The sequence below is a fragment of the Anser anser genome (assembly GCF_964211835.1).
Source record: "Anser anser genome assembly, chromosome: 9".
Classification (NCBI taxonomy): Eukaryota; Metazoa; Chordata; class Aves; order Anseriformes; family Anatidae; genus Anser; species Anser anser.
Window position 1 is genome coordinate 24,516,122 of NC_139729.1, and position 16,236 is coordinate 24,532,357.

Sequence of the window (16,236 nt, forward strand, 5' to 3'; positions counted from 1 at the left end):
AAGTGAAATAACACCGTGTTGTGCTCTCCCATTGCTGGCCCTCGCTGCACAGCGAACCCATAAATACTTGTCCCTGATTTTTCCCAACCTCGCAGCTTCGGGTCTCGGAGGGGAGAGCTGGGGCCGGGTGGCTGCGGCTCTGGGATTGACTCACGCTCGCTCATCACGCGGTGAGACGTGGACTAATTGCACAAGGTGAAGCCAGGATTTCATAAAACATGAGCTGAGGTGGCAATGTGCTCCTTCCTGCGTGCATCCTGGCAAGGGGAACCCACGAAGGGTGCTGTCCTGGCTCTCCTCCACGTGCCTGCGGTCCACGAGCAGCCACGGAGCTTTGCTTTGTGTGCACATGGCTTTAAAGCCCCGTTTTCTGTCTGTAAAATGATGGCTGCTAGGATCCTGAGGTGGAAGGAGGTCAGCAGGCTCCAAAAGGCTCCTGTGAGCACCCACAGGCCCTGACTGAGCTCGATCACAGCGAGGTGTCTGGGTCTGTAGGAAGGTCTGCACCCAAAATCTGGTGCACTGACCTTGGACTTAGTGCCCCAGTGAAAGCCTCTGCCCCAATAAAACAAGCAAAGGGAAGGCTGCAGCTATTTTTCATGAATCCTAAGCAAACCTCAGATGATAAGCAGCTAGGACGCAGGGTTGGATGCCGGGCTTGGAGAGCACAAGAGGTGGTGCCCAACAGCTTCTTTGCAGCAGAGTGAACTCAGCGTAGTGATATCCAGGGTCTGTGGTAGGATTTGCCATTTGGCCTGTGCACCCTTGCCTCTCAGAAAAGAGGCTCTGTTTGGGGGTGTTGACATTGGCTTGGTCCTCAAATTTTGGTCATCCTTTTTTTGTGAGTATCTCCTGGCCCTGCTAGTGCTTGAGCAGCAGCAATCAGTACGTAAAGCATGAAGTGCCTAGGGCAGGATGCAGATTCAGGGGTGAATCTTCATCTTGGGAGATGTGACTATGTCACATGTGCCTTTCATTCTCAATTCATAGGTGCATGTGCCACGTATTTCAAGGTTTTTTCACATTGTTTGGCAGGAAAGCCTTCTGGTCCCATCAAGAGAAGGTTGCTATAAAGAGATTCTTTAATTAAATTAGAATTTTATTTGCAATACCTTTATGGAGAATCATTTTAAACAATTAAAATAATTTTTAAAATACCCTAGAAGAAATGTTAAGTTTACATTAGCAAAGCTGGGCGTGTTGTAGGACGCGATCCATTCTGTTAGATTAGCTAAATCCCCACCAATGGCATTAACCCAAATCGAGTTTTTCTGGATCTATGCTGGGAATCAGCTGGAGTTTCTTGCTACTGCTTCATAAATTCAGCCACGTGTGCTAGGTCCTTTGGACACGAATATAGCTCAGCCAAGTTCTGTGGCTGGATGGCCAAATACATTACAACAAATTCACAAGTCATAATTTTTAGAGAAAGCAGCATAACTTGAACTGGGCAGGAAGAAATCCTGAACTTCAGTAGTTGGATTTTCAAGATTTCTCTAAATAACACTAGTAAAAATAGCAGGCAAACATTTGAACCTTTCTTTTCCCATGAGTTATAGCTATAAAGTCAGTTGTTTTTACGATAATAGCATCGAAGGAGTCTAGCTTCTAAAACACGAGGTCACGTAATTCATGACATTGTCTGCTAGATTATTTCATATCATCAGGTTATTCTTAAAAAGCAGCGACAACAAACCTTGCTTTATTTATGCCACTTTCTCTTCTGTTGGTTAATAAATTTTAAGACAAATATCCAAGGCCCCTGCTGATGCTATCTTGCCCATTGAAATGTTTATAAATACTTGTTTTAGCCGATTATGGTAATGTCTGCATTTTTGAGCCCGAGCTGGGGAATTGTGACTACATGTTAGTTTGCGTCAGTAGGAGGTTAATAGCCTCTCGGGGAGTGGGAGGGAGGTGGGGGAAAGCTGCTTCCTTTTCCAGACATCTGGACGCAGATAGAATCAACAACGCGCCGATGTAAATCAAAAGTTGCTGCTCTCTGTAAGACGCTGCCATTCGCCGATCTCAGATCGGGAGCAGACGCAACCTGTCCGTAAGGCAATAACTTCATGTAAATACGGAACAGGATCTTCTCGATCCCCTGCCTCCCGGGAGAGCTTTCACCGGGGACACGGCAATTACACTAATCCCATCCTCGGGGCCAAGTGGTGCCTCCCTCCCCGGGCCCCGCTGCGGGACAGCTGCGGCGCTTGGGTGCTTGCTGGGGTGCAGAGCCCTCCCGACAGCTTTTAATTCCTGGTGGTCCCCAGGGACCATCCCTGGAGTTATGGGGTGGCCACGGACACCCACCTGACCTCCCAGCACCGATGCTATAGCAGCAGCGTGCTCCGGGAGCTCGGTGGCTTGCTCACCACAGTAACATCTCCACGGTGAGCACAGCTCCTACGGAGGCAAATCTTGCCTTAACGGTGCTTTGAAGCAGTAGGGGTTACTTGGGCTGTGCTTCGGCTGAAAGAGGGGTTCTCCCTCAGAGCTCCTAAAGAGGCTGGGCAGAATAGGAAAGCCTTCTGGATTAAAAAATGGATTAAAAAAATAAAACGGGGGAAAAAAGGATAAGAATTACATCAGCGATTTTTGCAGTAGTTGAAGTTTATCAGCAGCTTCACCCAGAGGTGTCACTGGGATCTGGATGATTAAAGATGTTTGTAAACAGCACGGGATGGAGGTTAAACAGGCAAAGAACAAAGAGCCAACAGTTTATTGAGAACAGCTAAATCCAAAGCAGACTGTGAAGATTTTGCAGAGGTTTCACAGAAAGCTGAGTCACCAGGGATTAAAATAATAATAAAACTCAGTGTCGATAAGTACCACGTAATGCTGAGGGGAAAGTGTAACTCTTAACTTGCATCATTCAGGAGAAGGATCTTGAAGTAATAGTTTTATGAAAATATCATCCGAGTGCTTAGCAGAAAGGAATTGAAAGCATCATTACGTTATATTGCTCTCGGATCTTGAACACAGCTGAAGCCCCACTCAAAAAGGACATAGTAGAATTAGAGAAGACACAGAAAAGTGCAACAGTGATGATCAGAGACAGGGAACAGCTTCCACACAAAAAGAGCCTAAGTAGGTTTTGATTTTGCAGCTTGGAAAAGAAATGCCCGAGGGAGCTGTGCCAGAGCTCTATAAAACCGTGAATGGTGAGCAGAACCTGAATGAGAAATGGTTATTCATTAGTTTTCACAATACAAAAAATGAGGGGCACCCAGCTGAATTGTCAGGCAAAAGGCTTAAAAGGAACAAAAGCCAGCATCTTTTCATATGCACCTAATTAAATTGGTGAACTTCTTGACAAAAATATAAACGGATTCAAAAAGGGTTTAGACTGGAGCCAAAGCCACCCCTGTTCAATGCGGTAATCGAGAGGCAACCTCCAGTTAAAGCTCTCACACCTCTCATTTCTGGTGCCTGACAGAAGACACCAGGCAGAAGGTCTGCTCCGTGGATGCCCGCCTGTGCGTCCCTGGGGCCATGGCAGTGGATGCTGGCCTAAATTTGAAGCGTGTGAGGCCATGCTGTGGGGCAGGGATGGCAGGGCTTTTGTGGGCTGCAGCAGGACTGTGCTGCCCAGGTGCACATCACCCCCACGGCAAATCCTGCGCCGGGTGCCGTGCAGCACTGAGGGCATCCCAAACACGCTGGGGAGAGGAGCAGAGGATGAGGAGCGGGGAAGCAGCAACATTTCCATCACTGGTATTTTAGCTTTTAGCATTTTCCATCACTGGTATTTTAGCTTTTAGCCTCAGTTGCACCAGGAGAAAGTTTTCTGTGGAGGAGCATCAGTTCCTGCACGGAGCTGGTGACCTTCACGGTGGAGCACGGTCTGGGCTGGGAAGGCTGACGTGGAGCAAACTCACCTCTCGTCTTCACCCCACCTTCACCAGGGCTGGCTTCTGTGAAGTAGCGACCTCTCTAAAAAAAAAAAAGAATTTATTGCTCTCGTTATTCTTACGAAAACGCCCCGGCATTGTGAGCCGTACCCCCAGCAGCCAGTAACTGCCGTAATTACACCGACAGCAGTGGGGTGACGCTGATTTTTATCTGCAAAGACGTCGGGCCAAGCACTTCCCTTTGTTGCCTTTCTTGAAAAATATAAATCATACCAGGTAACTACATGGATCAGTCTTAAAAAAACACAATAGTCATTCCTACGGTGAGAAATATACTTTTGGAAAGCTTGTAATACTTTAAAATAATTGGAAGTGTTTGTATTTCCTCTGAATGAGGGCTTTAAGATTAGATCCTGATTTCGTACCTGTTTTGGGACTGATGTAATCCTGGAGGCAGTATGGAGTTAGTGCTGACCTACACCAGTGGACATTAGAGAAGAATCAGTATCAATTTCTCCTCTGCAAAATCCTGAAAACAATAAAAAAAAAAAGCATGACTAAGCCATTTTAAATGTAAAGGGGAAAATAGTTTCTTTAATATATTACTGTAGGTAGCCGTGTACATGAGGAATGGTGATCCAGAAATGATTTAAAATCACTAGATAATGAAACTGACTTGAATATTAAATATACATAAATAAAACATTTATTATACTTCTCAGTGCCCTTATTATTCTTCACCGTAAATATGTGCTATCATAACCCACGCACTGTCTTGTCACTGCTAATCAGCCCGAAGGCCAGAGGTCATTTTTCATTCAAACCATTTATTTTCCACAATTGCAAAATTGACAAACAATTTCTTGCAGGGAACAATTAGAAGGAATTAAAGGCAGGGGAAAGACTATTATAAAAGCTTTAAGAATCAATTCTTCCTACGGAAAAGTATGAAGTCGTATAAATATATGGTAATGTTGAGTTGTATGGGTTGATAATGACATCTCTCTGCCGAGATAGAATTACCTCCTCTCCCAGCAGCATCATCATTACATATCTCACGCCTGTGATCAGTACATGTCAAAATCCTTCATATTGACAAATGTGCTGTCCACTTGCATCTGTGGAGAATGTTTTAGCAGCTGAGTGATTATGAATCAAACCCCAGAGCTTACAGCCCCTACTGCCTCGCAATGCTTTCCCATTTGTTGCCTGACAAGTAAATGTATCTTGACTTCCCTCTGAGATTTTTTTTTTTCTTTCACCGTGTTTGATGAAAGACATTTGGCAAATTGGCAGTGGTACCCTGTACATTGCAATTTGTACTCGGCATTAGGAGTCTGAGCATGAAATGAGAGGGCAGGCTACAGGCTAAAGGGAAAAAAAAAACAAAAAAAAACCAAAGCCAGAGCTAAGCAGCACGTGAGCAGTCATTCCAGGAGACAAACATGCAACTCTTTCCGTTAAAATCAAATTAAAAAAAATAAGAATCAGAGCAGTCTCTTACGGATGAATGGGCTGCAGAGGTGTTCCCCCAGCTGGCACTTGGTTTTATGACAGCAATCCATGTGCTCGGGCAGGGGGAGTCCTCTCCTCGCTGTGCCAGCACCCCGACAGCCCAGCCACTTCCCGGGGTGAGGAGGAAGGGGTTCTGCTCCAGCTCTGCCCTTGGCTGGGGCCGTCGTTAGTGATGTTGGGACGTGGGTTGGTTGGATGGTTAGTGAGTGCTTGGGAAGTACTGTGGCACCCGGCACTGCCGTGGCTAAGGAGCATTCGACATCTTGTCTTCAGTGACATTTCCTCCTTCGTTCAAGCAAGGCATTTCGCAGGGCTCATGCTGTGGTGGTCTTTAGGTGCAGATCTTGGGTTTCTGTGTAGTTTTTATTTTAATTTTTTCCACATGTTTATAGTGACAGGAGGAGGCAGGTGGCTATTCTTACCTGTCAGGAGGCTCAGCAGCAATCTTGAGCTCTCCAAGTGACAATGTTGGTGGTTTTGGAGCAGTTTTTTTGCGGTCAGTTCCACTTTAAAGGCAGCCAATCTCCGGGAATGATTTAATGCCCAGTCCCTGAAAATTAAAGCCCTTTAAGACAGCTACACCAAGAGGTGGCATCCCAAAGTGAGCAGGGCTTACAAACAACTGAGAGTAGAGCAGAAATATAAAGAGGTTGTAGGAAAACCAGACAGGCATCTAACTGGTAATGTGAACAAACACATAGCACCAAGCCCACCAAAGCTTCGTTTCTCATGGATTTATCTCATGGCATTTGACTCTGATGTGTAAGAAGAGTTTACTGAATGCTTGGATGTGGCTGGGACATTGATAGAGCCTCTCTGGTGTGTTGCAGCCTTTGGTTGAGCTAGAGTGTTTATAAGGTGTCCTCTGTGGTATTTGTCCCCTGCAAGTCCTTTATTTAAAAAAATAACTAAATCAGGAATTCAGTTATTGGTGGGATCTCTTTATTTTCTGTTGATTTGGTCAAAAACAGATGATAATTTCAATAGGTGGTTTGCACAGACTCATAGACACCCACCCAAAGAACATGACTGCACAAGCTGTATTTATGTAGAAGCTGAGAAGTAAGAAGAAAATAAGAAGAAATAAGAAAAAATGAATACTGGCTTATTTAGATCTTGTATGGAAGCAGCTTTCCATTCTAGCGATTAGGCCAGGAGTTCTGCTGTGCGCTGGCCTTGCTGAGGAATGCACCCAGTCCAGCAGTTACAGGAGTTACTCCAAGAGGGACAAGGTCATGGCCACCACGGTGTCTAATTTGCCCGGTAATTTTTGTGACTGCAGCTCTGCATTTGCTTTTTTTCTTTGCTTTTTTCTTGGGAGCGTGTGTGCTTTGTAGGTTTTTCAAAGCAGGCAGAAAGCCAGAGCGGTATTCACCGTGATGGGTGTTGTGCCATCTTCTGTTGCAGATGTCAGCCATTGAGAACATGGCCGAGAAGCTGGAGAGCTTTAGCGCCTTGAAGCCGGAGGCCAGCGAGCTGATCCAGTCGGTGCCGTCCATGTTCAACTTCCGAGCCCCCCCCAGCGCCCTGCCCGAGACCCTCCTGCGCAAGGGCAAGGAGCGCTACACCTGCAGGTAGCCCCGTGGCAGCTCGATGAGTGGGGTGGAAGCTTTTAGATAAACAACTTCTTTTCCAAATGTTCTCCTCCCTTTCATATTCACAAGTGTGCATTCGTTATTGAGTTTTTTGATTGTAAACTACAGACACGTTTTTCTCATGTTTTCCTCCCTTTAATAATCCAAAGGTATTGATAAAATGTATGATTTATTAGGACGTAAGTATACAGACCTAAAAAAAACCAATTGATTGTGGGTGTACATACAGCCCAAATGAATGGGAGCTTTGCCAAATGGAGCAGAATTAGCTGCACGGCTATTTTGAAGGCTTTCACGTCATGTTGTGAAAAAAACAAATGGGATGTTACAAGTAAAGGGATGCAACCTTCAAAGTTGTCGTGCGAAGCAACTGCCAGCCTCATTCTCTTGAGACCTGTGCATGCTCTGTCCTCACGCAAAAATGGGCCGAATGTGATTAATAGAACTGGACCGATTATAACCTGAATATTAATGTGCTACTCAAATGAGTGGGGAGGGCTCACGAGGTATATATATTGTGTATATGTATCATATATATGTGTGTATATGTATATATATTGCCATTATTGCTCCTGTGACATGTTGCAGAGTTTGGAGAAAGGTTTTTAAATTGCATTGTTTGGGTCTCTATATCATCTCCAGAATGCGCAGGCGTTTGACACTGGCATATCAGTTTATCTGATCTTTTTGAAAACATGTCACGTTCTTTGAAGACATGTTGTTATAGAAACATACCTTGATGGATTAGGTCTTTGAGTCTTGTCTGGTCTGATCCTGTTCAATGCATAGAATGATGTCACATTTGCTGACACTTAGAATTGGTTGAAAGGTTTGAAATTTGTTTACATCGAGGCTGAAATACAATGCTTTAATAATAGATTCTCCTAATTCCAAATCTGCATGTGACAGATAAGCACTTAGTGAGCTTAGAAATTTTGGGTGATCTTTAAAACTAGTGTATTTCCATGTATCGTTTGTGTATGCACAAGAAAAGCCACTCGGTGCCAGCAATTCCAATTCCATTCTTCCATGTGTACATGTGTGTCTCAATCACTTCTGTTTGCTGCATGCTTTTATCGAAGTGTCTTTACCCCAAAGCAATGCCAATAGTACCCTATATTAGTGAATCCATTTGGGCTATGCCTCTAGCAGCTGAAACTGGAACGAGGCCAGTGAAGGCTGCATTGCCTTACCGAGCCTTTTCTCATCGCAGATACTGTGGCAAGATTTTCCCAAGATCTGCAAACCTAACCCGTCACCTGAGGACGCACACTGGAGAGCAGCCCTACAGGTACAGCAGCCCCTTACGCGTGTCGGTGGTCGTGCGTGTGGTCAGGTGAATAAAGCAGAGGTCCACGTCTTCAACAGCCTTGCTTGTGAACAGCCCGTGGACTTTAGCGATGGTTTTGCCACTGACCTCAGTGAATTTTGGGGTGAGACACCATTGCCGTTGCGAAGTGCATGTCCCCATGGCTAAGCAGCTCACGCTGCAGTTCCCACGTGGTTGCTGTCCTGTCAAGGTGGGTGCCTGAGCTACAACAGCTCCAGCATCACTCCCTCATTTGTGGTAATGTGTGCGCAAGTCTGAGCCTTTCGAGAGATTCTTAAAATTGCCTAGATAATCCCCACTGATACCAGTGGGCACATTTTGCTGCAATAGCTTTGGAAATCTGTTCTCAACCCACTGTTGCTTTTTGGTTTCCTACCTGAAAACAGGCAAATCTTGGTTTCTGAACAGGAAATCTTGTGGTCTCACGGGTCACTGTCAGTAGAGGATGGGTGGATTTTTTCTCTTGCTGTTAGAAATGTGGTGCCCTTACTGGCAGAACTCTTTTCCCACTTAAACTCACCATAAAATTTCTATTCTTCACGGGAACGTAGAGCTGTGTCTCAGTGTCCTGCTCCAGTGACACTGGCAAACATGAACATTTGCCTTTGTTTTGAACAAGGCTTTTTGTGCTCCTCCAGACAAGGGTGGCTGTACATGATGCTGCGATTCAGTGTTCGAGCTGCAGAGATGGGGGAATGTTTTGGTCATAGCTTGTGAAATTCTTTTGCCTCAAGCAGCCACCCAGGCGCCATTCGCGAGTCCTGCCTTTGCCTTGCGGGATAGCTGGCATTTCTGAATGAGCAGGGATGAAGTGATTTTCAGTAAGGCTCATGGTCACATTTTCCCTTACAAAAATCTTTTTTTTTTTTTTTTTTTTAAATATAAGAGCTCTGTGGTGTTATTTGCAGCCTGAAGTTGGGTGTTTTGTCAATCTGATTTCTGAAAGGTCCCAGTTGCAGAGACATTACTATATTTATTTGTTTCCTGCCTAATCTGGATCTTTTTTGAGGTCTGATTAACCAAAACCCATGTGAGCGTACTCTCTTGTTGATAAGGATTTGTATGTGATATTTTATCCAGGACAGTTACACACAGAAATGTGTATGGAAGCTTTACCTTATTGAAAATGAAAGATTAATTTAAATCAACTGGAAAGAAGCCAGCACATGCTCCAGTAAAACAAATGCACAAATTTCTGCATTTTATGACCTGTAAAGAGCAGACTAAGCTCATTGTTTGGGAGGAAACAATATGTTTTTTTGCCTCTAGTCTCTTTGGGAAATGAGATTCACATCTAATTTTATTGAAGAAAGGTCTTGATGCATGTAATACTTGTCTGCTACATAAAAGCCAGGAACAATTAGTAGCATAATGGGCGATTTCAGCACTAAAAAAATTGACATCATTGACAAGCGTAAAAGACATGCAGAGACGCACAGGAGAAGTGAAAGATTGAAAAACTAAAGTGGTGAAGCCTGTTGGCTGGTTGCCAGCAAGAGAATTTGGAATAGTTATAGTATGACTTAGTAATGGCTTAAAGAGCAATACAGCAAAAGCTTTAGGGACTCCAAATCACTGCAGAGTATGAAAATTGATGCCTCTGGTACCAGAGTGATAGACTAAACTACTCACATTGGCACGGTATTAAAGGTTGGGATTGTTTATTGCTGGTTTTTGCAAGATAACCAAATTTCCTCTGGGATTAGCAATCGAGTAAGCTAATTCCTCAAGAAGAGATTTAATCACAGAGTATAATTTAGAATAGGAAAAGAAATGGCCCTTTTTACCTTATTTGAGCATTAGAAGAGATCTGTTTCATGTTTTTTCCAAAAGTGTTTAATTGTATTGTATTGGCAGCACATGAAACAATGGAGTTATTGCTCTACTGTTTTCAAACTTCCCAACTTTGTGTGCAACAGTTTTAAAAACATGGGAATCAATTACCCAAGCTAATTTGATGCCATTAACTCTGAGATATTATGCTCATTCCTAAGTGTAGTATTTAAGAGATAAAGACTAATGTGAATTAAAGCTAAAAACCAACTGCAGAAGTGACGTCTCCATTCCAAGAGCACGACTCTCCAGTTACTCCGCCAAAACACTTCTTCAGTTCAGGGAAGGTCTTGCCACAATAGGGACCAAGGAACTGAGTTTGGGTACTGAGGATGATCTTGGAAGGTACTTCATGTCTCCTAGGGCAAAGCTTACATTTTAAGCTACTAACAAATGGCTTTCTACCCACCTGTTTTGTTTTGTTTTTTTAGATGCAAATACTGTGACAGGTCTTTTAGCATATCTTCCAACCTGCAGAGACATGTCCGTAACATCCACAATAAAGAGAAGCCATTCAAGTGTCACTTATGTGACAGGTGTTTTGGTCAGCAAACCAATCTTGACAGACATCTAAAAAAGCATGAGAACGGCAACATGTCTGGTATGTATGCCTTTTCCCTTCCCTTTGCACACTGCATACAGCCAATGCTCACATACCGGGGCTTCACGTTCCCTTTCAATACTGACTTTGAGCACCGAGTGTCAATCGGCACAAGTTATTCAGCACCGAAGATTTTTGGAAAATGTTTAAGCACCTAAGCTCTGCAGACATTTAAAGTGCTTTGAAAATCCCAGCGTAAACTCTACCCTTGTATAACTTAATACCACTGGATGATGTCTTTTCTTTTGTTTTTAATTAAGCCAACCAGAGCATTTTGAGAACAGACTGGGAAAATTGGTTTAATCCCAATCACTTGGCTGTCAATAGATGTCCTAGCTTTAGAGTCTCAAGGGATACCCTAAAAGATTTTGTTGGCACTCTGTAAAATATTCCCACTGTCAGGAGCTGAAAAGCCCTAGCTGTAGTGGAGGTAATGGTGCCTCAAAAACCTGGGATCAAAGTGGTCACCTCACTACAGCAACAAAGGCAGGGGGAGGTACTGAGTATCATTGGTCTGGTTTAGGTATTTGCAGGATTTAATAGAAACTCTTCAGTTTTTCCAGTCTACATTTTGCTCCAGTGGTAATACCAAGCACGTTTGCTGAACTCTGAGCTGTCTTCTCCCAGGTGCACAAAGATGTCTGTCACTGGTCTCCCAGTGCTAATGAACCTGGGTGATCATGTCAATGGCTGGTTCATATTTTATGGAAATCTACATAATCGGTAGCTAAAATTAAGTTCCATTTGCTCAGTTCAGCCGTTGGTCTGGCACATTTATTGACTGACTATTGAAGTTGCAAAGTAACAGGGAGGAGGTATTGAAATAGTAATTTTGGCTGGAAACCACCTTAGCCTATGGATAATAACTCTTCCCTTCTAATTGCCAGTTTTGCAGCTAAAAGCTGATAGGGCACGATGAACAGCTCTCACTTGGTCTCACCCATTTTAAACACCATTTCAATTTCGATCTGATTTAGAAGGTTAAATATAGAAAATATAAATGAGCAACAACAAAAGTCCTGTATTTCTCCTATTAAGGTACTGCAACGTCTTCACCTCATTCAGAACTGGAAAGCACAGGGGCAATCCTAGATGACAAAGAAGATTCTTACTTTACAGAAATTAGGAATTTTATTGGAAACAGCAACCACAACAATCAATCCCCCCGAAACTCAGAGGAGAGGTAAGTTTCAACTGGTCTGCCTTCAAAAGGTGCCACTGCTCCTTTTCCAGTTTTGTTTGCTTATTGAACTTGATTTTTCACTTTTAATGATGTGTAGAGCCAGAGTTATTTTAGCAATCTGGTTGCTTCAGGTTTCACCTAAGTGTCTTATGAAGAGAAACATGCTGATTCCCTCCCCGCTGTGCATGAACGTATTCCCGGTGGCAGATGCTGGCCAGAAGTGTACATCTACTTAGACATTTCTCCTTGTATCAGTACCTTTCTTTTTCAAGTTGCTGTGCACCATTCGTCATTGCTCATTTAAGTCTGTTAAAAAATTCCTTTGTTTTACATTCATGGCAGAGCAGGTGAACATCCGATGGCTAAATGTGGAAGGATCAGATTGCTTAAATATACTTTAAATGTATAGCTTGTAAAGTAGACTAAGCTAAATTCTTAAATGAAATGGAAGATTATAACTTAGAAGTCCTGTCTTGCAAGGAACGCAGTGCCAAGAAGGATGCTTACTAGCAAAAAGTCAGTGAAGCTGTAGGTAGGTGGTGTTAGTGCACAGTGCTCTGATATGTGACAGATTTTTTCCTATTAAGATTTATTAATTATATGTGTTTTAAGCTAGCAGAATATAGACCATTTCTAAAGATTCTCAGCTAATAAAAATATAGCTAAGCAAAAAATAAAAAGGCTGTAACAGGGATACGCATATCAACCATACATTTCTTTGAGACTGGTTTTGCATTATGCATTACTTGCACTTTTGATTTGGCATTACATTATCGACATCAAAAATTTCTTACTGTTGGTGATAAACTTCACTGTCTCCTCAATTTCCAGATGTCTTTGTGAGGGAATAAAAATGGTGGACATAACACAATTTCCCCGAAAGTATTGGATTAAGTGATTACATGCATATTCAAATTCCATTCCATCTTGATTGGCAATGAGTGCTTGGGATTTTTTTTTTGCACATCTGGTCTCAACATGTCCTCCAACAGGAAGTCAGCAAAGTGAAAAGGTTGCTGGGTTATGCAGTGTTTCCTTTCTAAATTTGGCACTTCAGACTGCTTTTGATGGATATTTTATCCCTGGCAAATTGCTGCATTTGAAAGCATAATTAGAGAATCTGTTTTCTTAATCACATGGCTTTTGTTACTTTGGTTGTAGTCCATCTCCCTTTCATTTCTAGCAGCCTCAATTGAGCATAGCAAGCAAGTTGGCAGCCCAGACTGTGCTCAGCAATTTCTTATATCTGCGTATTTAAATAAAAGATGATAAAGAGATACTGCTCTGGTTAACTTAGGGGGTGGTTGCTTCAGCTCTCCCGACTCTGCACACCCTCAGATTTTTTGATACCGTGATATAAACAGACCATTGCCTAGCTTTCTTTAATGCAGTAAGCACTAAAGTTGTGACAATTGGCTGGAATTTGCTCAGAAAATAGATGAAACTGTTGTGTTTAGGAAAACGACGCTATCGTCGTATAACAAACTAGATTTCACTTGTGTTTGCTCCATAAGAAAGTACATCTGTTATAACAGCAAGTCTAACATTAAGTATGAAATTTGCTGATAGGACTCATCCTTATCTAGTGAAAACTTTTGGTATATTCCATATTGTCCTGCACAGTTTGAAGCACACGCGGTCTAAAGCAAACTGCAGGCGGACAATAAGGTTTCCATTTTTATAACTGTATTCCTGGAAGAGTAGGGACCTTTTGCACAATTAGAACAATAGATGAATCAAGGTCTCCATGCTACGTAAAACAGCGGGGCAGATAGGCTGGTAGCGTGCGCTCGCGTGGTTCCACTGTGTTCAGCCCTGGCATGCCCTGGGCACGTCTGGCCATGTGTTTCCCAGTGCAGTGGTTGTGCTGAGTATCGTTAGCTCTCATTTAATGCAGTGGACGCGATGCATCTCTAGTAGTCAAAATCCTTCAGGACTGAGGCCATTAGCAAATAAGCCTCTACTTCAGCATGGATATTGTGCCCTTGATAAAATCCCATAGGAAGTAGTTAAGAGGAGTCATTGTCTGAAAGCAAGAGACAATGTAATAACAGCATTTGGACCAAAAGGTTCTCCACATACTCATTTTGTAAGAATAGAGGTGTCTCATTTAAAATGCTTTGTGACCTTTCTTTTAATACTTCTTCAAATCAGTCAGTAGTCATAGTTCAGTGTGAAGGCAGAATTGCAGACAACTCTTCATGTCTTCAGCTGAAGTCACTTAGGTTCCCATGTATGTAATCCATACGTTCACTTAAGTAGTATGGCTTCCAAATGGATGATGGTGTGCAAAATTAATTATGCATGTAATTTTGACTTTAAAACTCCTGACGCAGTATTGGATGTCATTCTTGAAAATGCCAGATCTCATTTTCAGAGTTTCTCGGCCCCTACAGCTTCTGCTAAAAGTCAGAGTTGTTTTGCCTAGACTACAGACGTGGTTGGAAATATGAGATGAAATAATGCGTGAGAAAATTTGGAATGGATATCTGAACATCCCTCCTCTTGAACAGTAGTTCTAGGCTCCCAGGATAACAGGAAAATCCCATGCTGATTGCGCTGTAATGTCCCACTGATTTTTGAGTGGGTCTTTCTACAATACTGCTTGAATGTCTGAAGCTCAAAAAGATAAATAATGCATTTATTTTTTTTCAGGAAATTATGTTATTCTACTGGGACATTCTTTTCAGATCCATCTCCAACAATTTGCCGGTGTGGAGCTTTCATGAGTTGTCTTTGATTATTGCATGTTTTTATTTTGGTACTTTCAGAATGAATGGCAGCCACTTTAAGGATGAAAAAGCCATGGTAACCAGCCAGAACTCAGATTTGCTGGATGACGAAGAGGCAGAAGATGAAGTAATGATGGACGAAGAAGATGAAGAAAGCGAAATTGCAGGGAAAGCAGTCAAAGAGCCTGTTACAAGCGACATGCACGAGGGGACTCCAGAGGAGGATTATGAGGAAACGAGTACTTTGGACATGAACTGCAAAGCTTCCCCTGGCAGGTTGGTTCCTTCCTAGTATTGGTTCACTCAATGCACAAAATAAAAACAATAAACCATACAAGAGTGCCAGCACCAAACTGTGTGCCGTGGGAACCCGTTCGAGGTAGCCAACTTCCCAGTTACGATAGCAACATGCATCCGTGTTTTGGTCAATACCAGCCCTGTTTTCAGTCTCTTCATACAAAATGGGGCCGCTAAGAGGAAAAATAAGTTCACTCAGGGAACTATTGTCAGGTTTTGGGTGAGACAGGAAATGTTCTTGGGAGATACGTTATCTGCTTAAACCTACCCTAATCTCCCATAATGGTCTTGTGAAAGGCTGTGGAGACACCAGAAGAGAGACAGTCTCTCCCACCTCTGCTCCCACTGCCCACCATCTCCTCTTTAGAACAGAAAATATGATTCCTTTTGTTTCACGATCATGGTTGCACAGTGCAAGGTGGTTAATGAGCCTATAAAAAGGGGATATTCATGGGTGTAAATTTGAGAGCAAGAGGGAACGCAGTGAGGATCAGCCTTAAACCCCAAGTTGGTGGTGGGCAGCACTAGATGTGACTGAGGGTGGTTTGTCTGATGTGACCGTGCACTGCAGGATATGAGCCAGACACTAAGGGGGCTCCGGGGGCTCCTTCAACCCTGCTGCTTACTGGGCAGCTCTGCAGCATGTGTGATTTTTGGTGCAGGTAGTTCAAAAGCTTGGAGTGAATGTGAATGCCTAAGAAGGTTGGGCAACAGCCATTCTGAGCAGCCTGCAGTTAACAGATGTTAAAACTCCCTGTAACCTCTGTGGTGTTTTTGTAGGTATAAAGAGGAGGAGTATAATAAGACTGGACTTTCTGCTTTGGACCACATAAGGCACTTCACAGATAGCCTCAAAATGAGGAAAATGGAAGAAAATCAATATAGTGAAGCTGAATTGGCAGCTTTCAATACTTCCCAGCTGCCAGAGGACCTAAAACAACCATTGTACAGGAAATCCAAATCCCAGGTAAAAGTTTTAACTAAGTTAAAATGTTATTGTCACCAGATACCCAAAGGATTAAGCCGTTAGTGTGCGGCGGGCAATGTCGTTTCAGCTTGGTCAGGCGGGGCTGCACTCCACCTCTGTAAATCTGAGCATGCCCCAATTTCCCCGTGCACTTCTACCACACAGAGAGACATCACGGGGTGCTCTGGTCCCAGTACCAGTGGATTTTTTTCCTTCCTTGGTGGTTTTGTTCCTGTCTGCCAGCCGCAGAAATGCTGTGATAAGAAATTGTCACAGTGCTTTCAGACAGCCGGTGCACTCCCGTGGATGCTGTGCAGTTTAGCTGCAGC

The 16,236-nt window shown here is 43.2% G+C and overlaps 1 protein-coding gene across 21 annotated transcripts in view; it reads left to right on the top strand.

Moving 5' to 3' along the window:
• MECOM (MDS1 and EVI1 complex locus) overlaps window positions 1–16,236 on the top strand; it is a 318,806-nt gene that overhangs the window by 300,392 nt on the left and 2,178 nt on the right. For all 21 annotated transcript variants that reach the window (XM_083848497.1, XM_083848486.1, XM_083848500.1 and 18 more), the window contains 6 exons: window positions 6,777–6,943; window positions 8,178–8,255; window positions 10,559–10,728; window positions 11,767–11,911; window positions 14,683–14,919; window positions 15,721–15,907. In XM_083848497.1, coding sequence (XP_083704623.1) covers window positions 6,777–6,943; window positions 8,178–8,255; window positions 10,559–10,728; window positions 11,767–11,911; window positions 14,683–14,919; window positions 15,721–15,907 — 984 coding nt within the window. The remainder of the gene's footprint in view (window positions 1–6,776; window positions 6,944–8,177; window positions 8,256–10,558; window positions 10,729–11,766; window positions 11,912–14,682; window positions 14,920–15,720; window positions 15,908–16,236) is intronic.